General features: G+C 42.7%; 1 protein-coding gene across 2 annotated transcripts; it reads left to right on the plus strand.

Moving 5' to 3' along the window:
• Nucleotides 1-1217: 1217 nt before the first annotated feature.
• On the plus strand, nucleotides 1218-22067 carry CD9 (CD9 molecule). 2 transcript variants are annotated; one of them, XM_013947793.2, is made up of 8 exons: nucleotides 1220-1435; nucleotides 12412-12514; nucleotides 15437-15534; nucleotides 16798-16872; nucleotides 18013-18105; nucleotides 18823-18912; nucleotides 20926-21009; nucleotides 21716-22067. In XM_013947793.2, the coding sequence occupies exons 1-8, from the start codon at nucleotides 1370-1372 to the stop codon at nucleotides 21779-21781; spliced, it is 675 nt and encodes a 224-aa protein (XP_013803247.1). In that variant the 5' UTR covers nucleotides 1220-1369; the 3' UTR covers nucleotides 21782-22067. The 2 variants fall into 2 exon arrangements, with proteins under 2 accessions (XP_013803248.1, XP_013803247.1); XM_013947794.2 differs by lacking the exon at nucleotides 16798-16872 and having other exon boundaries at nucleotides 1218-1435.
• Nucleotides 22068-25885: the final 3818 nt, after the last annotated feature.

Here is a 25885-nt window from a genome sequence, read left to right on the forward strand (position 1 = left end):
CAAATGCTTTAGGGAGAGTTTGCTCTCCCTAAAGTTAAGCGTCATTTACCCTTCTCTCAGGGGACAAGGTCATGACCCTCTTTACTAGCAGCCCTTTTTACCAAAGGCCCCAAAACAGAGTGGCAGAAAGCTAAGGCAGCATCATTTAACATGATCCAGCTCCCCCCCATCCTACTTTTGAGCACTGGGATCACTGGGCCATTTCATTCCTGGCTCCAGTGGGCATGATTCAGAAACAGCAATGCAGCAGCCTGCCATCCTTCCCCATGCACTCCCTTGCTGCCACAGCAAGCAGCGCAGCACCAGCACAGGCCATCTCTGCTTGTGCACTCACAGCTGTATGCACTCTCTCTTTGATTTTCTCCTAGCTCTATATTTTTCTGCCTTGCTTTCTAATGGAAACATATATTAATATTTTGCAACCTTCCCTGCAAAATGGCTGTCCAATTCAATATTTTATGCTGTCATTTATTTTGGCAACAAAAGCGCCAACCTGTTTTTATTTACATTTCAGGAACTCTTTTGTTTTTTTCTTTTTTCTTTTTTTGACTCTCAGTAACTGCTGTCAATATTTTAATATTGACAAATTGCAATATGAGCCCTCAGTTTTCATTACTACGCTAACAAGAATCAGAAGCCGAGAGCTGAACTTCCAATTAAAATCAATGGGAACTTCTCCACTGAAAATTAATGTGTTTTGTCTCACTTTGCACTCATAACTTTGCAGACGTATTTGAAAGATTAAAACAGTTTAACTGTTAACTTTGTCCTAAGCGTATCTTGCATGAGAAAGATACCCATTTAAGCTGTGCTGATGCATTTATGTTTAAATCCATTCAAGCACGGACAAAGTATTGGCCTGCGTGTGTATTGTAGAGATGCGTCTCTTTTTTGCACATCGCGTTGTTTCATCACTGTCTGGTGGAACAACTCTTGACGATGTGAGAACTATTTCTCTCGACTCCTCTGCCCTGCGCTGTGCCCCGCAGCAGCCCAGCGGGGTGGCAGCGCGGGGCCGAGCCCGGCGCCGCTGAGGCAGGCGGGCACGGCGGGGCGCGGAGCGGCGGCCGAGCAAAGGTGCCGGCGGGGCTGAGCGAGCCAGGGCGGCAGGTGTAAGAACGGAGAGCCGATAGGGGAGGGCGAAGTGCACGGCAGGGAAGGAGGGAGGGCCAAATGCTCCGGAAGGGAGGGTTAGGGCAGGGGGAGGAGAGGGGGCCGTGTTAAGGAGCAGGGGAACCGTGGGAAGCGGAGCCGGACCTGGCGAGAGGCGGATTTAAGGAGTGGCACTGTGGGAAAGTAGCTGTACTGCGCCCCGTCCCCCCCTTGGAGCCCCGCTACTGCACGCTGCTCCCCCCCGCCGGCCCGCAGGATGCCTGTGAAAGGAGGCACCAAATGCATCAAGTACCTGCTCTTCGGCTTCAACTTTATTTTCTGGGTAAGAGACCCGCGCCCGGCCCGGCCCCGCGGAGCCCCTCCGGCGTGCCCGGGACAGGGGGTGTTTGCCCCGTCCCCGCCCCGTGGAGCCAGGAGCTCCAGTTTCTCGCTTCCCCCGACGTGGCTCCCCGGGAAGGAGCTGTTTGCCCTGCCTCGCCCACCTCTCACCCCTCCCCGCGCCCATGGGGTTGGGATGACCCTGCAAGGGGGGGGGGGTTCCCCCCACCCGCCGCGGGAGGAGAGGACTGGGTGTTTTCCCTGCGCTCCCGCCCTGCCGAAGTTTGCCCCGAGCAGCAGCGTGCGCCGGGAGCTGCGCTGCCCCGGGGCCAGGCTCTCGCCAGTGCGACGGCGCCGGGAGCGGGGGAGAGGAGCCGCGGCTCAGCCCCGCGGAGGGAACGGGGCGGGCCTCGACGCCCCCGCTCTGGCCCCGCGGGCGCGGCGCTGCGGAGCTCGGCGGCTCTCGGGCGGAGCGGGCTGGCGGCGCGCTCGCGGGTGGCCGTCCCTTCCCCAGGGGCAGGTCTGCCCGCATCCCCGGGGCGCCTTCCCCGCCTTCCTCCCTGCCGCACGGGGCCGGGCCGGCGGCCAGCTCCTGGTTACCTGCCCGCGGTAGCGGCGCCGCAAACAAACGCCCACGCGGTCAGGCGGTGGCAGAGGCTGGGGCGTTTCGCTGCTCCGCGATTAAAGGCAGCCGGGGGGGGGAGGGGGGCGCGTCTCGCCGCGGCTGGGGCGCGGCCCCGGCCCCAGCTGTGCGCGCTGCTGCGGGCGACGCGCTGCCGGTTGTGGCGCGGGCCGGGCTGGCCCCGCTAACGCCGTCAGGTGTCTCTGGGGTGAAGGAGGATCTAATGAAACGGCTGCTGTACAAAATGTGCTTAATAATATGTTACAGATCTCACGGATATGATATATATCACGGTACGTTCAGGAAGAGGCGTTCGAATAAGATGCATTCCCAGGTTGCTGCTCTCTTAAAATTTCATTTCCTAGACCCATAGGCAGAAAACCCAATTGTCAGGCTGTGTATCCTGCCTGTTGATGTGTGGCGGGAGCAGATGCTGGAAGTGAAGGTAGTTTTCTCTTGCAGCAGCATACACAACACTTGCGTAGAAACTCTCCTTGTGAGTTTAACTTGCTGGCAAAGCTGAAGCCTTTTTAGGTGTGTCGGCTGTGACAAGGTGTGGTGAACTAGTTGTGCGTAAATTGGAGTTTGTAATCATGATCATCTTACTCCCTCGTCTTGGTGGGAACTTCAGCTAAAGCTATAGCAGCTGCCTCAAATCTTGTAGGCAGCATTGCCTAAAGAAAGTCTTAAAATAGCTTAATTTGAAGAGTCCAACACCACAAGTGGAAACTATGTTGCCAGTGTAGCGTCTGGCATGACTGTCTCTAGTCAGCCAGGCAATGTCAGGAAGCATGGCATAATTAAGAAGTTATGGCCATTTCTTGAAGTGTTTGGGGAATGGACATCTGAGTTTAGTATAGTCTGCTTTGTGGAAAAAGGATAAAGGGAATGCAGGAGAACATCCTGCATGCATGACGTATAGGTGGGAAGTGTGAGCTCGAAGGGAACTAGTTCTAGGAGCAGGTGGGTTTTGTTGTTGTTGTCTTTCTTGCTTCTTCCCCGCCCCCCCTCCATTTTTAAATTAATTTCCTCTAAGCTCTCTCCTTCATGGAGAAATGCAGTTTTTGTGTGTTTTCTACACCCATCCACCCTGCCATGTGGAGAAGTGAGATTAGAGCTGTGGGTTTAAAAAAAATAAAAATCCTTGTGCGGTCAATAGCAGTGCTGCACATGGGATGATTGTAGGTACAACGTTAATGGATAAAATACTCTGATCTCCTAAGCTAAAAATGGATTTCAGTCAAGTATAAGACAGATTCAGGCTACAGTTGAGGGAAATCAAGAGAACTTGCACAGGAAAATTTTACAAGGGCACAGAAAGTATTTCCATCCTAGAGTCACTTAACTTGAGATAGGTATTTGGAGAGAGGCAGAGGCAGGCAGAGGGAGAGCACAAGAGAGCTCGTATTTGGAGGGAGATAACCAGATAGGAGGAAACCATCTAACAGCGTACTGGATGAAAATTTTTGGATGCCATACATGTTGCAAACATGTCTTGATTTTAATTTAGAAGTTTATGTGAGGTGACACTAAAGCCACTTGGAGCACTTGAACTTGCAGCTGAATCAAGTGCTACCTTTGCTATAATCAATTTTCAAATACCAAGTCACTTAGGCAGTTTTAAGTGCATGCGTGTAATCCTGAAACATGAGAAAAACACAAGTAATCTGTGTAGCTTTTGATATTGTATGGCAGCTGTTGATCTCAGTGAGGTGCTAAACTTAACCTTGTTGAAACATGAGAAACCAGTTTGACCATGGAGCAGACCTGCTGCTGAAGACAGCCCTGAGGATGGAGGTGTTCCCTGAGCAAAGTGGCTGCTGCTCCCAGCAGCAGGAGTGCTGGCCTGCCTAGGGGCTGGCCATGTTAGCTTCTTAAACTGAACTAGAACATGGGTAAAAGGAAGAGAAAAAAAGAGGCCCTATAAGAGTAATTAAAGGAAAATCAATGCTTGTTCCTCGCTGAGTATCCTGACAAGCAGCTGCAAGCATCAATAGGCAATAAATGTAAAACATCTGGGATTAGTTATGGATAAGCGCATGTGTAGACCAGCTGTGACTTAACACTAGTAGTCCTTGACTTTTAGGGCTCATTACATGTATATATGTGTGTAGAGCAAGTGCTTTTCAGAAACTACTGAAGAGGAGTTTCAAGTGTGATTTTAAAGTGAACCTCATACCTCTACTTTATTCCTCTGTGGAGGATATCTTAGATTCTTTTAAACTATTAGGCCTCTGTGAACAGATTTTTAGAGAAGATAAGAAAAAAAAAAAGAAAAAAAGAAAAAACTCTCTTGGAGCAGGCAGGAGCCTGGGCAGGGAACAACCCTACTAAGAAAGAAGGCTTTACCTCTTCACATGGGCAGGCTTTATACAGCATAGGAGATGTGAAATGTCAATAATTCCATGTAAATTGGGCAAAAGTGTCATGTCAGAGTGCAATTCTGCACTTAAATTTGAAGACATGATCAGTGACTGTCTCATGGGCAGTTAGCCAGGGAACCCCTGTGAGAAGTAGTCCAGAGGTCTGAGTCTTGTCCTAGAGCCTACTCTGCAATGGTGACAGTGATATGTTTGGATTCAGTTCGCTGCCTGAAACAACAGAAGCCAAAAGATCCAGTGCACTTATGATTACATTTACACAGTACCCTTTTTTTAAAAATAAGTTGTCTTAAAAGGACAGCTGAACAGTCTGCTGCAAACCTGTGAGTGCTTACAGGTTGCATATTAGGTGGCATGTATTTGCTGTGTGCTTCCATCAAAGACTTGAGGGCAAAAGGAAGTGGGAAGAGCAGAAAAACTGGGTGTAGGAGGTTATTAAAATAAAAAGAAGGAAACCTTCAAAAAGTTGAAGCTGTATCCAAATAAGGAAAATAGAAAGAATCATAAATACTGACAGGCCAAATATAAAAATTCAATAAAGCATGCCAAAGGAAGAGCTTTAGAAGTAATTTGCAGAAATAATTCCAACTAATAAACCCCTCTTTGGACACACTAGAACCAGGAGGCTTGCCAGAGAGGCAGTAGTCAGTCCAGATGTAAAAGAGCATTAAGAGAGAAGTTCAGCAGAATTTTCTTTTTCTTGATGTGTCTGTGGAAGACGTTCGGGGAGAATTCTGTGCTGTGACATGTCTTTGACTTGGAGTCACTCACAGGCTTGAATTGACCTCTTGACAAGTAGGTCGTGACCCAACAGAAAATGGGGATAAACAACTTGCCAGGGTCACATGGTAGTTACTTGAGGACAGTGAAGGATGAAATACATTGATGAGGTAATGCCTTAGGCTTACCACCCACTTTGGCATCAGAGGAGTGTGGCAAACCTGATGCTGGGAGTGCAGAGCATGCATGCATGTCCATTTTTGGTGGAGCGTTGGAGGTGGTGATGGGGCAAGGGCAGGTAGAGAGAGGTTCTCTCTCTCAATGGAGAGGACCAGCAGAGCTGACATGTGGGAGTGAACTGCATGGCCATCTATATTTCTACTTAATCTGGAAGAGCTTGGAAGAGTGAGGTAAGACTTCGCAGAGGTAGCAGGCATTCTTCAAAACAATAAAGATGAGTGCATAGTAAAATAGCAGGACTCAAAGAGGTTGTGTGACAAAACAGAACCTGAAATCCATTCTTGGTAGAAGTCAAGTGATGTGCATGGGGGGTAGGAAGAGGAAACAGTCTAGAGTTACAACATGGTGGGCTCACAGGCAACCACTGCAACAGAAGGATGAAGTCTTGGGAGGAAGAGACTTATGATAAGGCTACTCCTTGGTAACCTTAGGAGAAGGGGGGAGGGGGTGCTGCTGGTAGGCCCATAGACTGTGTTAGAATGGGAGCTAGTGTGTCACTAGTGTGACTTTCTCTCAAACTTTCAGATCTCCAGAGCTTTGACTAAAATGTACTTGTTGCCTGAACAGAGGGTAGGGGGAATTTGCCATTTAGTAGCTGGAAGTGCTTGTCATGCCTCTGAAAGTGTGCTGTAACCAGTGCACTTGCATGGAGTTTTTTTTGCTTACATATGCTTACGGTTTTACTGTGGCAGTTAAATAGTTCAGTAAGTTATATATGTCCGGTCACCCTGGCTCAAAGGTATAAGAGTGATGAGTGACTGTACTTTCCCTTCAATTAGAGAAAATGACTGCAAATACCCAACTTCTCACTGCTGCCGTGCTTTTTTTGTGGCTGCTGTGTGTGTCTCTCCAGTTGGGAGTACAGCTGCTCTGTACTTACGGTTTTTCTTTTTGCTGTGCTGGCCTTGTCTTTGGTCTGATCCGTACCATTTGTACCAGTTCAGAATTTCTTGTAAGACTTGTGTAGAACTAACATAAAGACCCCCACACACACCACCACCACCCAATCAGGCCAGCTTGAGTCTGGCCAGAAGTCAGTGAAGACATTCAAATATGTGCCTTAAGCCTGAGTGGTCCAGTAGCCGTAGCAAAGTTGGTTTTGAATAATCTTGATGTGAGCACATGCTCGAATGACTTGAGTTGTATGAATTTGCTACCTTTAGTTGAGCGTTAAACTTAAATGCCAGTTTTTCCCCTATGAATTTTGTGCAATTCAAAGATATCTGCTGTTAATGTTTACAATTTAATATTTTATAACCAAAAAAGTGCAGTAGCACACAGTCAAAGTTTACATTGAGGATGTATAAGCACTAATTTTCTTGGTCTTGTAAAGGACCAAGTGTAAACTGTTAGGCAACTATCTTGTCCAGGCTCTCCACTCTGAGTGCTTCAGAGTTTGTGTTTTATATAAACAAATGCATTTGCTGTGGGAGTTCCTGTTAAAGTAAGATTAATAAGGTTAGGCCTGGAGGGCTCTTTTCTTTCTCTAACTCAAAGATACTTGGGACTTGTTCTGAGCCAGAATCTCATCTGTTTGTGCTGTACCAGGAACAGCCAGCAGCAATTCAGCATTCTGATTTCCTCAGAGGATATTCCTGCTCAAGCAGAGACAATGACTTGCTGCATGGATAGGGAAATGTGTGTGTGTTTCTGTGTGTGTGTGTTTCTGTGTATATGTGCACATATGTATGTGTACACACGTACAAAAGTCACTTTTGCTTTCTGCAGTCAACTGATTTAGTTACTGAGTACAATGTATGAATCAAAATGCCACTTATATTCATCTTAACAGCATTTACACAAGTTAAAATACATAAAGTCAGACATGGAGCTGGAGAATGAAGCCTTGAGAAACTTTATGTGAAGCTGCTTATGTTATAGCAGTATTAACTCTTATTTGCAATTTAAATTGTGAATACAGTGGATTTCCTTCTGAATAGGAACTTGTATGAAATGGGCACTGGCCTTGGCTGTAGTTCAGGAATTCCCTGTAATGCTGTTCCTACTGTACTAGAACACCATTTTATTACAATAAATGCTATGACATTAATTTAGCCCACAACATTTTTGAAGCTGGCTTAAGCAGAAAGAAAATACTTCCTTTCCAATCTACTCTTTTTTTGAAGAAGAAGAAGTTGTTGTTCGGAAATTGCCGCAGCTTCTTATATAATTGCTAGAACTTGCTGCACATCAGACTTCTAAGAAAAACTTTCCTAACAGAAAACCTCTATGGCTATGGATAGTACTAATGCTATAATTAAGAGGGGGTTTTTTAAGGTGATGTTAAGCCTCATCTGTGCTTACTGTTTACAGACTTCTTTTAAAGAGTACCAAGTAGCAGGACAGACAGTTCCTTACTGCTCCTAATGCTCTCAATTTCTTTGCCTGTGTGCTTTGCAATGTTTTTTTTTTATTTGGTCCTGGCTTTGTTCATATGCTGCGAGGAAAGTTCATTGTCAGGTTTATGCAATGGAAGATCTGAGTCAAACATTTTGCTGAAGTTCTTGCCTCATCATGAGATGAAGAGGATACTAGTTTTTTTCTGTGTACACTTGGCACGCACTGGGTAAAACTGACACAAGTAATAGTCATGTAGAGCTTGAAGATGTACACCACCACCACCCCAAAAAAAATATGTATATATCAATGACATTCTGTTAAATGCAGTGTTAAACTGACTGCATTGAAATAGCTTTTTTTCCTGTGGGTTTGTTGTTTTGTTTTTTGGGGGGGGTCTGTCTGTTTTCTCTCCCCCCAACTCCAGCATGTTTCCACATGCTGACTTACCTTCTCTTAGGGGTAACTCCACAAACTTGATATAAATTGTGTATACATTTGGCCTGAATGCACTTAGAGCTTTCTGAGCAAAGGCTTTCACAGGCTTTGGTCTGTATGTCAAGAGTTCTTGTGGCAGCTCTTGTTTCTTCTCTCTCCCTGCCTCCACACTGAGAAAGGGCTGGTAAGGACCCAGTTGGTGCTTTCTGGAGGTCTCCCATCCCTGAGCCTTACTAGCCACCTATAAGGACTTGCTAACTACTTGGTCTCTTGAAAGGAGGTTCTCTAGATGAAAAGGTAATATGCTGTCAAGTGTCTGCAGCAAGAGAAGTGCTGTGGCTGGGTATAGCTTTCAAACGCTGTCCGGGATTCATGCTATCTCAGGACCAATGGAAGTGACAAGTTCAGAAGGGTCTCAGTGTGTTAGAATGCCTTGCAAAATAGCAATTAAACTCAAAATAAACTTTCCCACTTCCTAAAGTGGTGTCAAGTATTTCTGTTTCATGGGATGTGTTAATAAGACTTAAGGTTCCTGGTCTGAACAGTGCATGTGGTACTTCTTAATGTGTTTTTACATCAGTATCACTAAATCTAACGACTCCCTGTGAAAGCTTCCTGCTAGAAGACTGTATCTGTGAAACCTGAGGTGTTTTAAAAAAAAAAAAAAAAAAAAAAAGAAGTGGAAATAGCTTGATTGAGTGCCCTCAGTGACTGAATGCTCCAAGTTTATACTTTAACAAAATACAATGGGAAGAGGAAGGGAGGGTATTCTGTGTACCTTCTGCTCAAAGATAGTTCTGAAAAGGCATTTGTTGGCACGAGGCTGCATGGGGACAGGAACACAAGTCCTGCGCAGGAGTCTTCACAAGTGAAGGTACAGGGCTGGGTAAAGAAGGGATGAGGACCAAGAAGGTCCATTTTCCTGTCTCAACAGGCAGAAAGACACATGCAGGAGTAGAGCCTCTGAGGCAACGGAGGGGTGCTTGCATGTGATGCAAACAAATGACAAGAAGCTGTATAGGACTGAAGAACAATGGGAATTTTCTCCTTTTTTAGAATCTACCTGCTTCAGCTGTAGAATTGACATGAGTCAAGCAGAAATAAGCTGGGAGCTTTAAGATGCTTAGCAATGTTTAGAGAAAACAGATGGAAGCTGAGTAGTTGTCTCTGCTCAAGCTTTCTATTCCTTAGATACTATGGGGTGATGCTATTCCCTGAGTGTGACTACTACAGATTTTTTCAGAGACAGTGAGTATCACCTTAGCTTCAAATTTTGGGCAGACTGATTGGAACGGGTGTGGTTTTTTTGAGTTCCCTTGCCAATACTTGTTCCTACAGCAACATCTTTTTTACCTAGCTTAAAAGTACATGAACCTCTGACTTAGTTGTGTAGGTTTTCACACATAAAAGCAAAGTGACAGACTGGCTTCAGAAAAAGAGTAAAACTGGCTCTTTTTCTGATACCTTTCCTTCAACAAGGGTAGATCTACTTTAAAATACCCATTATTACTTTAACAAAACAGAAAATTGGTCTGTTGAATTGGGAAAATTATATCCAATAGATTGGGTAAAAGCGTCATCTTCAGAGAGGTTTGATATTGGCACTAGTGTTTCTGCTGCCAAGCTGCCTGGGTGGTAGTGGCAGGGGGGACCTGAACCCTTTTTTGCATGGAAAAAACAACACAAAGGTATGTGTTTTTGTTTTTTAAACTTGCATATCATAAGGGACCTGTATTAGGTATGTCAGCTCTTCCTAGTGTTAACCAACAATATCAAGCTTCTTTCTCAGAAAAATGGTTAATAGATCCTTCTGCTTTGCTTGGACTTGCAAGATTATCAGCATTTTGTAGTGTAGATTGGAACTTCTTCAGAATTTGAGTGGTGTGACCTTTAAAGGCCTGGTAGGGGATCAACTCTAAGTCTTAGTTTTGAGCTCTCTGATCAAAAACATTGAAGCTTGTCAAACTAGAGAAATATGTAGCTGTATACAGCCAAGCATGCCAAGACTCTTTGCTTCACAATTCATGAAATCTTAACCAAATGAAAAACTATAGGCTCCTTCTCCTCATGCTTCTGATCGGGAAGCCTACGAAAGCTGGAGGCAGGTCAGTGACTTCAGAAACTCAGGCTGTAGGAGAGTTTTAAATATTGTTTGACTTGAGCATAAGCTAGAAGATGTTAAAATCTCCCCCTACCTCCCCAAGACCAAGCCATTCCTTTTTTTGTGATGCCGTACCAGTGACTGCTAGGTAGAGCAGCAGCTCTTCCTTCTGCCTCTGGCCTTCCTATACCTGTCTGTTCCCCTTGGGCGCAGCTGCAGCACAGTAAGTTGAATTTAATATGCTGTTATGACGTGTTGTGCTACGTCAGGGTTCTTCAGCAAAAGTTATTTTGTCAGCATGGTTTTAACAAGGATAGCTGTAGGTATGTGCAGGCTTTGTTCTCACTCTGTGCTTTGTGAGTAAGCCTGTGCCTACATGTACATGACACTGTTAACAGTGTCTTTTCCATAGGTCTGGAAACCTTTTTTTGGGTTTGGCTCTTCATGCATTATGTATCATTTCATCTTTTTGCCAACATAAACCCTGCAGCTCCTCTTTGAGATGGGCTTGGAAATCAGGTGCTTGTTATACCAGTAATGCTGGTTTCTCTGGCACAGCTAACTGCATGAATCTGCCCTCTCGCTTTTCCTTGCTGATACCTGAGCTGTTTATAACACTTTAAGAGGCTTCTTTCTGAGAAACTGCAAGACATATCTTGCCTTACCTGCCCCCCCCATCCCTTAATCCTATTTTTGTCTTCCAACTCTCCTTATTTTTGGAGAGCAAGGCTAGGGAATTAGAGAATATATGTCCATGACAACAACATGTGCCCCCTCCCTCGGTAAATGCAAACATTCCTGTAGCATAGGGAAAGGGCTCTTATGCTTCCCTTGGGGAGTGTGGAGCCAGAGGAATTGGGCTGATGTCTAAAGAATACACTTACACATATATTCTCTGGGAATTCTTTCCATAGTCTTACTGAAAACTGGCATTTTAAAGTAAACACTTTCAAGTTTCTTGGAGACAAATCAAGAATGCTGCTCCCTTCTAGAAGGAACCTCTCCTTCCTCTCAAAGATAAGGTGGTGTTTTTTCTTTCCATGCATGCTTAGCCAACCAAAGCTCCAGATTTTCTAAGCTTTAAGCTTATCGCTTTCTCTCTGTCTCGTCTCTTTTTTAAATTATATTTGTAATGTCTGCTGCTATATGCATGGTATTTCTGTCCTTATCTCATTTCATGGAGCTTTTCTTCTGATAGTTAAAGGATGCTCAGTGGGAAGCAAGAGCTGAAAAGCATACCCTTCCTAGTTGCTTGCTTTGTCCTGTACACAAGCAAACCCCAGTTCTTCTGTTTCTTAAATGGGGAGAATTGGGCTTCCCAGTGTCAGCTCAAAGCAAACTGCTAGCATTTGCCTTACAAGAGTGCCATTCCTTCTTTCTTGCAACACCTCTCCGATGCCTCCTGCCAGACGTTGCATCCAGAAGCTAGTAACACTCAGTAATGATTTGCCACAAACACAGGCCCCTATCTTAAAAGGATCCTCAAGGCACATAGGCAGAGGCAATAATACAGTAAAGCTAAATATTATCTAAAATTTGATTGCTTTATTTCAGATCAGCTTATTTCAGCTGCCTGTATTTTCTGCTTCGTGTTGGTTTGGTAACTTACCCTGTTGGTTTATCCTGTTTTGCAAGCAGGAGCACTTGCTCTATACACTGTACTGCAGTACACTGAACTCTGTTAGTCTGTTTAATGCTATAAAACTTCTAGCTGGCCATACAATACCTAGCAACACACTTTTGCTTACATTAAGCCCATCCTTCAGTGTGAAGATGTGAGACTAAACCATGTGATGTCATGGCAATCATTCAGGCTAAAACAATGGCTGGAGGAGTCAGTGGAAAATACTGGCACTTGGGCAGTTATATAAACCTGGGGTATTTTTGGTAAAGAATAGGAATGGCATTGTCCATGTGTGCTGTAGCTTAATCTGTAAATGGATCTGTCAACAAGATGCATTATGTCCAGAACTAAGTTTGTTCTTGTTTTGGTATACCTCTCCTTTTATGCTGGTTTGTTGTCTGTCACCACATTTTTAAATAACAGAGCCGTATCCTGTGACTACTTGTGAGGCTGTTATTAATGCAGTGGTGACTGTATTAATTGGCTATTATTTAATGAGGTTTACTTGTCCTTGCAGCTTGCAGGAACAGCAGTTCTTGCGATTGGGCTATGGCTCCGGTTCGATTCCCAGACCAAAAGCATCTTTGATTTGGAATCCAACAACACGACGTTCTACACAGGTGAGCTGGGAGCAAGGTGCACCGAGCCATGGGTTGTGCTTTGGCTTCCTCGCTGCTTGTCAGCCTTTGTCTTCCTGAGGACCAAATGGGCTGCATAGTCTCAGTTAAGCAGAAGGCAGGGAGCAGCCTCCTTTGGCTGGTGCAGTGAGCCGACCCATGTTTTGAGCTCTAATACTAACGGAAACAGTATCAAATAAGCATTGTTTGGGCTAACCTTACTTGGAAACACTGTTGGTAAGCGTTTTGTCATCGTCAGGACTCCCGGTAAACAGGGTGCACATCACTTCCTGACACTTTCTCACAGATATGAATCAGTAAAGTCTCCCTCTAAAATAAATGAATAGTCATGAATGACATCAAGAACTTTTTTTTTTTTTCTAAAATGACTGACAACTTACACAAACTCTGTATCCTCTCATGTCTTAAAAGGAACGTGTACAATCTTCTATCTCTAATAGCCCAATGTATACTATTTTATACTAGAAATGCTGAAAAGGATGCACAATATTTTGGTCTCTATAAGCAACTATTACAGGCAGCCTAGATCAATGTAGCTTTAGTTAGGCTATGTAGAAATTAGTCCTCAAAATTTTGTGATCTCCAAGATCATAGTCTGGGCTTTCTGTAGGCAAAGCCTGGGATAGCTTGATTGGACTTATAATTAGGCAATAAACATGCATGTTTTCACTTTGTCCTAATGTCTGAGGATAAATCTGATGCAGTTAGATCAAAATATTACAGGTAAGAGTTCCTATAACCGCTTTTAAGCTTGGACAGGGGAACATAAACTCATCTAGTCATTATCATCTGCAGATGCTCAACCCTTTTTGAAACTGAGTAGCTGAACTTAAATAATGTCTCTAACAATCAGGAATGAAGCATATCCAAATATGTATCTTTATCATGTATGTTTGTCATTTTAGATTTGGGCAATCATTATTTGTGTATATTTTGCATCGCTGCAGCTCCTGAATTTGCCATGTCCCATGTGTTATGTCATTTGTTAGCTGCCCGCAGCACAGTTAAGCTTGTCTCTTTCATTTGCTATGAAAACTTTATCTCTTGTGGTGGGTTGCATGAGCTGTCCTGACATCCCAATGGGTGTATGAAGGGTCAGCAGAGACTGGTAGGGCGTGGAGGTAGGTGTAACTCGTGTGACAGCTGTTGGGCACCCAGGTGGCTTATGCTGTTGGGGAATCATGTTAGAAAGCCCAAGACAGGCCTGTTGGAGGCTGTGGTTTTGAACACCAAGATGCTTGTGCCTCTGCATGCAGACCGCCTGTCTGCAAGGAAGCTTGTTCCACCTGTGGTGTGCTGGTGTGATAGTAAACTGGGATCTTCTCGCAGGCACCTAGAAGATTTCCAGATGCTTCTGTCTGGACTTTGAAAGGGGAACAGAAAGCTAAACTTAGCAACTGAGCTGACTATTTAGCAAGTCTAATTTTGAATAGTCTGAGACAACTCTTTCACTTCCTAAAAGATACAAAACTTCTGTGACCCGATACTTAAACTGCTGGCTGAATGCAGCAATAGAATAAAACAAAGTTCAACTGCAGAAGTTTCATATATGTTTGAGGTGTGGTGGGGTTTTTTTGTTGTTTTTTTTTTTTTCTTTTAAGAGAGAGATTTAACTGGAATTACTGAGTTACTGGTTTGACATCATAAAATGTTTTTATGGGAGTACTAACTGGTGCAGTAGTTCTCAATAGGAAGTTAAATAGCAGAATCTGTTAATTTGCACCTAAATATGAAACAAGTTGCACCAAAAGCTTTCTGTACTACTTAAAATAAACTTTATTTAAAAAAGGGGTTCTGATGGACTCTTATTTCAAAATGAAAAAAACTTAAGCTGAGGTAAAAAAAAATAAATGCTGCAATTTCCTGCTGATAAGAAGTGTCAAGGCTTAATCACTTGCATATGCTTAACTAAATGCATGTTTATTTTGGCAGCTAATATTTATCAGTTCACACCCAGAAAATATTTGCCAGTGCTTATGTATGGCTTTCTCTAAGTAGGATTGATTGAGACTCTCCCAAGGCCAGACCTCGATCTCTGTCCTATAGTGATATAGATGTTGAGCTAGTTCTGTGTGCTTCGTGCTCATGGTTTCTGCCTCATGTTCTTTGTCTCATGTTTCACCACCCCAATAAAACTTGCCAGTTTTCCTTTGCGACTTGCATTGTCCTAGCTATCTCTTGCTGCTCTTGCTGGCTAATGGCTGAGCAGCTGTAATTCCTAAGCTGGTAGTGCCTAAGGTTTGGAGGAGAGGTTTGGGCATAAATGGAGTCTTCTAGCCCAGAACTGCTTGCCCTCTGCTCTCCAGCACACCCACCGCCTACATTGTGGGCAGCACAGATTTGGTCTGAGGAGGTGTCTGCTTTCAAAGAGGCCAAATGCTGGATGTCTTCTACTTGGAGAGGTTGCCAATTAGGAGCTGAAGCATAGCCTTGTATCGCAAAGGCTGGTGGAATAATTTGGTATTTCCTTATGGAAAAGCAGGGTGTTAAAGTGCTCAAAGCCTTATGACAGATGATTGTGATGCCTCTTAATACACATTCTCTCGATACTCATGCACTTCAAGGATCCTAGTATATTGATAAATCACTGGTTTCGGCTGTCTAACTAACGTTCTTCATTTTAAAACTAACTTGTAAATTAGGCTGTGACCCAGTTCTAAAGTTTGTTTTACAGTCTGACTCAAAGATAGCTTTATATATCTTGCCCATTTCATAAAACTTGTGAAACTGCAGTAAGGGTACACATATTACCTGTCATAACTTCAAGTTTTTATTTATCAGTGATTCTTCCTGCAAGTTTTGAGATGCATTTGCTTTCAAAATTAAACTTAAACCTTGACAAAAGTCACAAATTTCTGTGGAGCAACTAATCTTTTACCTTCCTGTTTTCCCCTTCTTCCCTAGGAGTTTACATTCTAATTGGAGCTGGTGCACTCATGATGTTAGTTGGTTTCTTGGGATGCTGTGGTGCACTGCAGGAATCGCAGTGTATGCTTGGCCTGGTAAGTGTTCAGAATTTTTTTTTTTTAATTTATTTTTTAGCAGCATGCTAGGAAGGAAAATATTGTTTATGCAGTTAAAGGGTAGCAGATGCTGATTGTTTTGGCTATAATGTGTTACCTCACGGTAACCTACATAATGCAAAAAAGTAAAATAATGAAACTTAATTTCTGTTTCTGATACTGAGTCCAAATGAGTATGTTGTATTTGAACACATAAAGACTCCTGAGATTTAGTGACATACCCAGACATTCAAGTACCAAGACTCTGGCAGTGTGTGTGAATGCAGAACTAGAATGTTGATAAGACTATTGATAATTGTCTAACTGATGAGACTAAATGAATAGCTTTGATTAATTCATCCTGAATTCTGAATGCTGTGCAATCTTTAAATTTAATACAGACAGCTGAATTTTACCCATGATTTAAGTGAGACTGGAACTGTGGTATTTGGTCTTTGAGACAGCAAGCTTCTACTGTTGCTAGTTGCAGGGTGAGCTCTTCTACTTGACAACTGCTCTCCAAACCCATTGCTGAAGAGTACCCTCCTTGTTTGCAGAGCGGAGGGGCTAGTGAAGTTTGCTGAGTATGCGCACATCTGGTGGAGCTACTCATCCAAATAACCAGGAGCCTTGGTTAATAACAAACTGCTGCTGGAACTGGCTGAAGAGTAATTCCCCTCCTGCGTCATGGAAGAAGTTCATTTCATGCGATTCTTGCAAAACACTGCCACTGGCCCTTTGTTAGAATTCTGACTCCTTTTAAAGTGGCTTTAAATCGTAGTGGTGGTTTGGACCTCATAGTCAGTTAAACACATAGGTGACACTTCTATTTCTGTTTATGGGAGACACAACAGAGAAGTGACCATTAGTTCTTAGGGAGTTGGTGGAATGCTAGGGATTAAGTAATAGCTCCTAGAATAACAGGAGTGACAAATTTGAGGAAAGAGCAAGTTACTCTTGTGGGCAACTTCAAAGTCTTTGGTAACAGATAATTAGTTTTAATTAACACTGATCAAAAAGGAGAGCTTCTCCTTGGAAAACATTACCCAGGCTTTCCAACGCTCCCAGGAGGAAGTGCTGACCCAGTGCAGTATGTACCGTTTCCTTATTTTTGCCCGTGTTTCAGATCTTCGCCTGAAACTTGCCTGCATGATGGTTCCCACAACACAGAACGCTGGGGACTGGACAAATCTGCAGCGTGCATGTCTGCTGCTGTTGCGTGGAGCTAGAGTTGTGGTTAATGGCATGGTCTTTCTCTTCTAGTTCTTTGTCTTCCTCTTTGTGATTTTTGCCCTTGAAATTGCTGCTGCCATCTGGGGATTTGCAAATAAGGAGAAGGTAGGTTGCTTTAATAAAAAAATAAAAAAATAAAAATAATTAAAAATCTTCTTCTCTCAGAGACATCCAAAATAGCTGAATGTCCTTCATTCAAAAGACTACATCTATTAGTTTGTCTGACCATTTCACTGTCTTAGCTTTTAAATACAAAGATTCTTCCCAAAGCTGCAGGTTTTAAACTGCAGTGCAGTTTTTTCTTTTACTCTGGGCTTTGCCTGCTTCTCATTAAAGTCAGCAGGACTGTGTGCCTACAGAAACTTAGCAGCTTGCTGAAAACTATTCCAGAACTAGTCAAATCTCTAATATCCAGATAATTTGGGGGAGGAATAAGAAGACACATTCTAGCCAAATAATGCAAGAAATAAGCTGTCTCTAAGCATATGAAATGAGACTATAGCAGAGGGTAGGACCCAAGATGCTTTTGCATGCAGAGACCACCCCCAGGCAGTACCTGCCTGAGCTGTTAAGTGAAGCAGGCCATTGGATGAGGCTTTACTCTTTCTAGATATGAGCTGGTTAATGCAGCTTCAGGTTGAATGTTTTCACATCTAAAATGCAGCTGATCTGTGCTATCTGCTCACAAGCTTAGGTACTTTTGAGGTTTAAGTCCACGTTTTCTACCCCTCAATTGCTAACACAGACACTTTCCAAATACATTTTTGTTGCCATGCATTTCCAAAAGGTTTTCACAATAAATGGGTTTTTTTGAGCAGTCAAGACAAGTCATCCTGTTTAAAAATAGGGTGCTACTTAATGATCAGGATCAGGGCTTGCTTTGCTTGTTGCCTATAACAGGGGAATATAGCTATTGCTGAGGTACCAAAATGAGTAGGAATTATTTTTGTGTAACCAGTGGGCAGACTTAGTTTTCTAACTCCTCCTAGAAGCTCTAAGCTGGGAAAGGAAATTCTGAAGTTTATCTGTTCAGGTTTGTCTTTTAAGGTGAGTATACCTGTTAGGCTCCCCTGTTCCAGATGAGAAGTGTTGTCCATGCTCTATTACCACTCTCTTTTTCTCTGTGTCAAAGAATGGGTATTGTAGGTTGCAGCAGTTTTAATGACTCATCCCAAACAAGTTTTCCATAAGTAATATTGATCAAAGTAAAATAATAATAGAAGCTAACTCTCTGCTATCTTGTAGGTTATTGAAGAGCTAAAAGAATTCTACATGGAAAGCTATGAAAAGAGGTCTCAAGTAGCTGCCAGGGAAACCCTGAAAGCATTTCAGTTAGCTGTAAGTATGTGGTTCTACTTGGTTCTTGAACTGGACAGTAATGCAATTTGTTCACGTTGTTCTCCATGACGCCCTGTCTCCTGTGCAAATCTAGAACCTTACTAACTAGAAGAAACCAAACTTAGGAACAAATTGCAGGGAAGACACCCTTTTATTTTTTTTTTCTTTTCTCTTCTCTACCCTGTTCTTCTCTTCTCTTCCCTTTTCTTTTTTTTCTTTTCTCTTCTCTACCCTGTTCTCCTCTTCTCTACCCTGTTCTCTCTTTGTACAGCATTAGTGAACTCAGTATAGCTCTTTGTCCCTTTTGAACCTTTGAAATATATATTTTAAAAAAAAAGTGTCGTTTGGTTGTTTTTTTTTTTCCCCTCCTCCCCTAAAGGGAACTTAATAACAAGCTGAGAAACTCAAGTTCAGTGGCATTGATCTAGAGGCACTATGTGTGCATAGCTTTTGTAAGGAGTTCATTCATCTTTGCATTTATAAAGAACATAAGCTGTGACCCAAACTAGTGCATCTCTTCAGTGAGATCTAGCTCTTACTTTCAGAATCTTGTCCTTCAGTGCGATAAATGCTTTTTAAAATTGGTTCTGTAGCAGTCAAGTTGGTGGGACTTCTAAGCAAACTTGCATATGGTCTGTAGTCTGTTTCTCTCTCTCTTTTTGCCAAATACAAAGCAAAAATAGGGATTATTTGACTTGGTTCTGTTTTCTCTTGTAGCTGAACTGTTGTGGTATTACAGGAAGTCTTGAGCAGCAGTTCGTGGACACCTGTCCTAAGAAGACCTTGCTTGAGTCATTCACTATAAAGGTAAAGCATCATTTAATTCACTGAAAGCTCTGCCCAACATCCATATGTGGAAGAGTAGAGTGAGCAGCTTGCTCCTGAATGTACCCTCCCAGTCCGTGGAGAATTCCTCCATCGCATTACTTGGCAACCTGTCTGTACAATCAGCGCAGCAGTGGGGAATCCACATGTTGTTACTGTGGATCAACAGGTAACCAGGGCACTGAATTTGCGCACAGAATGTGTAGTCCTTGTGTCATTAAATTGAGTGGAATAACAGATTTTCCTAAGGTCAAAACTTCACCTAAAATGCCAAAGAGTTCAGTTCTTACTGCTGTGCTCCCATCACCAATTGCCTTCCATAGTGCTATACCAGAGCCATCACCTCCTCCTTGGTTAGAGGGAGATTGAGCACACACGGGGCAGAATAGGTCTGAAGTTTTAGTGAGAAATCTCTCCTGCTGAAAGGGAGGGAGGTAAGGAAGGGGTGGCTGCTTCTTAGATGAGAAAGTGACTATGAAGCCAGTGCCCTGACTTTGATTCTCCTGATGAAATATTGTCATTAAAGTGCCTGTATGCCACAAATACAAGGGACACTATATAGTTCTTCACTGTCCTTTTCCTGTAGTTCTTGCTATGGTTTTCTGCCCTAACTGATGTTCCAAGAGAGGGTTTTTTGGTTTTGTGGGTTGTTCAGTGGTTTTCCCCTTCTCTTAAACCTGTTTTGGTGATATCTGTTTATTGGCTAGTTATGTGCTGTATTCAGTAACTTGCATAAAAATTAAAACTACTACAATGTAGAGTTTCAGTTAACGATTTAAATTTCACATCCTTATTTGTGCTATTCCTCTCACTGTAGATGACTTTGTGCCTTTAAATATTACTTGACCCAGTGAAAAATGTCGATCAGTATTCAGACTGTATCTTTAATCCTAACCGTACAATCTGTCTGCTGTCAGTTGGACTACATGAAAATAATTGAGTCAGCATGCAGGTTTAGTTGTTTTTATTCTACTAAAGTGTGTGTTTTAACTTCTTTTGTTGACTTTATCTTGCAAAGTGTTTGGCCTAGTCCAAACTGTAGAAAAAAGCTAGGAAGGCTGTAAGATTAAAAGGACATCATGGTGTGACTGATCTATATGCTTTTGTAAGTAGTCATACTGTATTAATATTCTAGTTAAACTCATCCATTCCCTGCTAATACATCCCCATAATCGCAGACTTGGTCTTTCCTTCTGGACTGGATAAGGAGTGAATAAAGAAAAAGGTGGGCTTGCAGCAGCTCATGGTGCTCCAATGCTGGGATAAGTAGGACAGGAGTTGGGATCAGACTTTGACCAGATACTAGGCTCTTAAAGACTTATATACTTCAGTATAAGTTCCTGGTTATTTTCTTGGCAACTATACATCTCTGCTAGTGAAAGGGCTGCACCATTTTTCTTTAGTTTTAATAGTAATTCATTGCCCTGAGAACTTTAAACTGGCACCACTATGAATCTGCACGCAGCCTAGCACTTAGGCATACAGCTTGATTAACTCCTCTATTTCCCATATACCATGTGTTCACTAGGTGTCCACAAAATTCCAATAGCAGCTGGAAATGTCAAGAGCCTCCTCAAGCCTATTTGAGGAGGGCTGTGCAATGCAGCAGCTAAAACACTGACTGCCATTCATAACAGGGCAGTGTTGGTGCTACCACTGTTGGTCCTGAGTTACCTGGTAAGCTGTAGGTGTTGAGAAGGAATACTGATATAGCCAACGTGCATTTAAGAGGCTTAACTATTTAAAGAATAGATTTAAACTTACAGTAGAAATGAAGCTGGTAGATAACTTTCCTGTCTCTTTTTTAAAGATGTGAAAATAAAAGCCAGTTCAAAACAACTTTCAAATGGGTGAGTCTCTTGTACAGGCAGACTTGGTCAAAGGCATATCATCAGATGGCAGACTTGAGCTCCAGCAAGCAAGCCGCAGCAAGCAAGCCCAAATACGTCTCTTGCATACATCTGAAATGCTAATGAGCAGTCTGTTTCTTTTCAGTCATGCCCTGAAGCCATTGATGATGTCTTTAATTCCAAATTGAATGTGATTGGGGCAGTTGGCCTTGGCATTGCCGTAATAATGGTGAGTTTGCAGACGATTTGGAGAGTAGCTGTATTGCCAAGGGTACTTATTGAAAGCGCAGGTCCATATTAAACCCAGTGCCTGATGCTGCAATCCCACTCCGCTGGGGACAAGTACCAGCAGGATCAGGGTGTGTGCGGTGGGACCCGGAGGCAGCACAGAGGGTGGTGCGTCTTGTACCTCCCTGCTCTTGATTTGGATCAGGATTTGACTCCTTGTAATTTTAACAGTGGTTAAGTTGTATTGATAGTAGATATAGGGCTAAGATCTACTGGTCATGTTACCAGCCCTCTTCTTAATCCCAGTATCTCTCAGGGATCCTTGCCTTTGTTTCTTACAACAATTAAAGACTGCTAGAAAAATTAAGTGTTGGCAAGAAAATTTCTGCTAGTTCATTGGCCCTTCTAGAGGGCAGATGGGGCTATAGTGTGACATCGATGCAAAGAAGCAAGGAAGAGCAAAGCTTTCTTGGAAGATTGAGTGGTGTCTAGCTGATCTGTTTTGGACCGCTGAGGGTGGAGAGGGTTGGTGAAAATGGCCTGTAAACTTTTGTTGTTGTTTTGGGAGGGTGGGGGGAGAACTGGGAAGATGAACTGCAGAATAAAATATTATATGGCCTTTGGGCCAGAAAGAGCAGTTACTTTCCCTCATGGTGGTGGGAGGATATGCTTTTGTCCTCCTCCTAATGAGTTTGCTCTCTTTACAGATATTCGGCATGATATTCAGCATGATTCTTTGCTGTGCTATCCGCAAAAACAGAGAAATGGTCTAAAGAGGGAGGAGGAAAAAAAAAGACCTCTGCACTATAAAATCTTTGTCATTAACTTTAGCATTCTCAAAGCATTTCTAAAAAGTTATATATTTGTTACCGTTTTAATGCTTTATTTGGTACTGATGTAGGTTTGCTTTTTATGTTATAGGTTAAAATGATAAAGGTATTATCTGACTCAAGACAAATACTGTACATAAACTATCTGACTTTCTTGAAACTTATATAATTTGGATGTAATTTATGTTGGAGACAATTTGATACTTAATAAAGAGTAAGACGTATTGTATGTTTGTAGGGGGAGGAAGTTTTACTATACTTGTTAACAGTCATCTGTGTATTTAATGTTTATTACCAAGTTGAACTTGCATAACACAGGTATGTGTTAAATCACCAGGGTACCGTAAAGCAGGGAAAAACTTGCACATCAGCACCATATTTGTAGGGAAGCATGGAGAGAAGGAGGGATGTGGGGGGGACACCCAAACATGGAAGAAGCTCTTTATGGCCTGCATGTTAGGGAAACTGTAAGTGGAGGTTAAGCTTCTAAGCCTTCCTCCTTTCTTCTGTGTCAGAACAAAAGCAGTTATTAATTATATCCTTAATACTACTGCTGCACAATTTTTCTTTACCCTAATTTTCATATTGGGTGCCATAGCGGTGCCACTGAGGCAGTGGTCCATGGTGCACCCAGGCTGGGCTGGAGCCAGGCGGTATTTTTTGTATCAGGCTGTGTGCTGGCATCACTCAGTCCTCTGGCAGGTGACAGGGACTCAAGCTCTTGACAGTTCTCATAGGATTTTTCTCAGTGGCTGGCTTTGTGCTTTGTTTCTCCAAAGCAAGCAGAGTCTCAAGGGCTAAAGCCCATGTGCCAAATCTCAAGTTTCCAAGTAGGAAAAAACAAAAGTTGTGCTAGAAATTACTGTGCAGTTCTGCAGTGGCTGCTGAGAGTAGCAACTAGAATCACAATTTTAGGCTGGTTCAAAAGCAGATAACCTTCAACTAAAAAATTAGCAAGTTTTCCAGCATTTGTACTTTGGTTCTTTTTGTCCAAAATATCTTTTGGTGGGGGGTTGCCTATGGTGCACTATACCTGCATCCGGTGTTGCCCTGCTGTGGTACCTGGGTGATGCTCCTAGGAGCTTCTGGGCTTTGGCCTCTAGATACCATAAATATCTCTCAGTATTGCTTGTTTACTTGCACAGGTGCAGAAAACATGACTTGCACTTCTCTTGAAACCAGAGTAGCATTTACCATGAGAAATACCAGAATCTGGAAGGAATAGGCTTTGGCTCTAACTCTGAACTAATGCCTGGATGTCTTGCTCACCTTTGTGTTAAGCTTCTTGCAAATTTTCTTTTTTGTTTGTCTAAGGATTTATGCAAATCATACAGCTGTCCTCTGTAATGGGTTGTGCTGTCGTATGTTAATAAGGCTTTTTCTTTGAAGAAGAAGAGGGGAGGGAAAAAAAAGGAAAAAAAAGTCCCTCACTTGATTTTTCTGAACCTAAGCGGGATTTACGACTCCAAAAAAGAGGTAGTCTAATTTTTCTCTTTGAATATGAGAGAGCCTGAAGGGAGAAACCTAATCTCATGTGGAAGTATAAGAAGCAGGGTGTCCTTGACCATCCCCTCAGCTCTTGCAGAACAGTGAGAGGCAGCATTTTGCTTTCAGGAGTGTAATACTAGGGCTGAAGCTGGACCTGGCACCCAGAAGAGCTGGAATGAATTGCTCGCAACCGTAATGAAAGTTTACTGCTGCCTTCAGCTGTCCTTGCCTTTTGCTCCATATAGGTACACGTACGCAGGTCACCCATACCCAATGGTTGGCTTTATTCCAATAATAACAGTTGTCTAAGGAAGATGTAGTGGGCTATAACTAAGGTGATGAGACATCTCAGTCCTGGACAATTAGCATCATTACTCTGAGAACTGAGCCATAGGCTCAGCACCACAGCTGGTGGCATGGGTTTGGCTGACAGCAGCAGTGCAACTGAGCAGCGTCGGCTGCAGAGCTAGTGCCCAGAAACTCACAGACAAGTCAACTTAGGCTCTGCAAGACATAAATGTACACCTTCAACGTTGCCTTTTTTACAGAAGCTGAATCGGGGCTTCCCGTGGAGCAATCTCATTCACCTCACAACCCTGTTGTCTTAATCACAGTGTTTACTGTAATAATTAATGCCTCTGTGATGGTCCCCCCAAAAAGGGTCTTTAAGCACCACAGACTATTCTTGGCCCTTCTTTTTGAACAACCTGGTTGGTTGGTGTCTCATGAGTAATCAGTGGTTGGGTAAAACTCCAATTATTTTACTACAGAGGAAAGGACTATTACTTGTTACTTTAATATTACTTTCAGTAAGCAAGAGGATGAAATAGAGCTGCAAAATCTGTGTGTGGTCCTTCTAAAATCTGCTAGATAACCTGGAATGAATACTTCTCAAAAATGAATACTGGTAATCTGAATTATGAGGTGGTTTATTTTTCCAATATTAGAAAATCTGCCATAACTAAAGAATTTGGTTCTAAGCTATGATTTCCATATCTAAGTACAGCTACACTAAAAATCTGTGTTCATAGTACTGACTGTCCAAGCAGGGAAAGAATTCCCATCTTCTAATTAGGTCAGGATTATTTTGAACAACCTGGAGAGGAGCCTTCCTTTGAAGAATCTGGAGAAGAATAGAAGTTGTGAAGTAGTGTGTAAAGGCTTAGATGCACAAAAGGGAAGATTAGATTTTCTAGGAAATAATGGGGGAATTATACTGCTGAGGGGAAAATACTCCTGAACTTAGGATAGCTTCTGAGTGAGATTTTTCTATTTGCATGCTATGTCAGAAGCAACTAATGTTGATGGAAGGAAGGAATGAGCTTGAACAACCAATATGCCTGTGAGGGAAGTGAAAATTATATGAGTTAGGACAAAGCAAGAATTCCTGTTAGAAAAAAGTCTATTCTGCTGCTGAGGGGTCACCACAGAGGCAAACATTGATTCATAAGGCCTGTGGAAAAAAAGATCATGGAGGTGGAATACATTATTTATTGGGAGGAATAGGCAGGGCAAAGGAAAACGTACAGAAGTAAAATATTTTTTTGCCTTTCCTATGGCATCTCTGCTCCCTCATTAATAAATAAAAAGGCATGATTATGCCAAAACCTGTCTGGAATGTGAGGAACTGCTGCGAAAAGGAAAGGAGATTAAGCAATCTTTATTTCCAGAAGCAAATTGGTTTCTTCATTAGATATAGGTGCTACTGTTTGTTTGCATTGAATTTGTTTGGCATGGAGCTGTGTTGTGGTCAAATGTACTATATATTGCAAATCTATGGGAAGTGCTTCTGGATAGCAAAGAGCTGTGGGGTCATAGCAGTCCTGGTCCAGACATTTGCTTGGACTGAGGGACCAGAAGAGATAACAACTGATTTTAAATCCTTCATCAGGAACTAATGCGAAACACAGCCTGTAACATTGTCAAATGGTGATGTTATGCAAATGCTTCACAAACTCTTGAAATGCATGCTGCAAAGGGGGTGAGGAGTAGCTGCTGGTTTTTGTTATTTGGATATGGGGAAGCATCAGTGAACTTCACACAACGTTTCTCTACGCAACTGCTCTATTGCAACTGTCAACAGTAGTAGTCGCTCCCTGCTATCAGGAAAACATGGGAGGATAAAGCCAAACCACTAAAAGGTGTGGCTATTTATATGTTGTAAACTAACCAAGGAAAGCAGGGAAAAAGGATACCAAGTATTCAGAACATGAGAGTTTGCACCAGGAAACAGCACATCTCCTGTTGCAAGCCCAAGAAAACAAAACACGTGGCTAAGTGGCCTTTACAAAGTCCTGAGGAAGGCTGGATCCAGGCATCTGTGAGGAAATTATGCCAGAAGAAGCATTTTTAGGCTCCCTTTTAAAATCAGATCTAGCATACCTCAAAAACGGAGAGAATTTCAAGTTCTGTGGTCAGCAAAATCAGAAGAAGGCACACCAAAGAAGGGAGAGCCTGGTTTTCCAAATGGACAGGATCTATTGCTCGAAAATATGCTTTCTTATTTACAGCGGAGCTGGAAAAGACTTCTGTAGTCCAGCATGCTGTCACTGTAAAGGA

Source organism: Apteryx mantelli, chromosome 1 (assembly GCF_036417845.1).
Source record: "Apteryx mantelli isolate bAptMan1 chromosome 1, bAptMan1.hap1, whole genome shotgun sequence".
NCBI classification, from domain to species: domain Eukaryota; kingdom Metazoa; phylum Chordata; class Aves; order Apterygiformes; family Apterygidae; genus Apteryx; species Apteryx mantelli.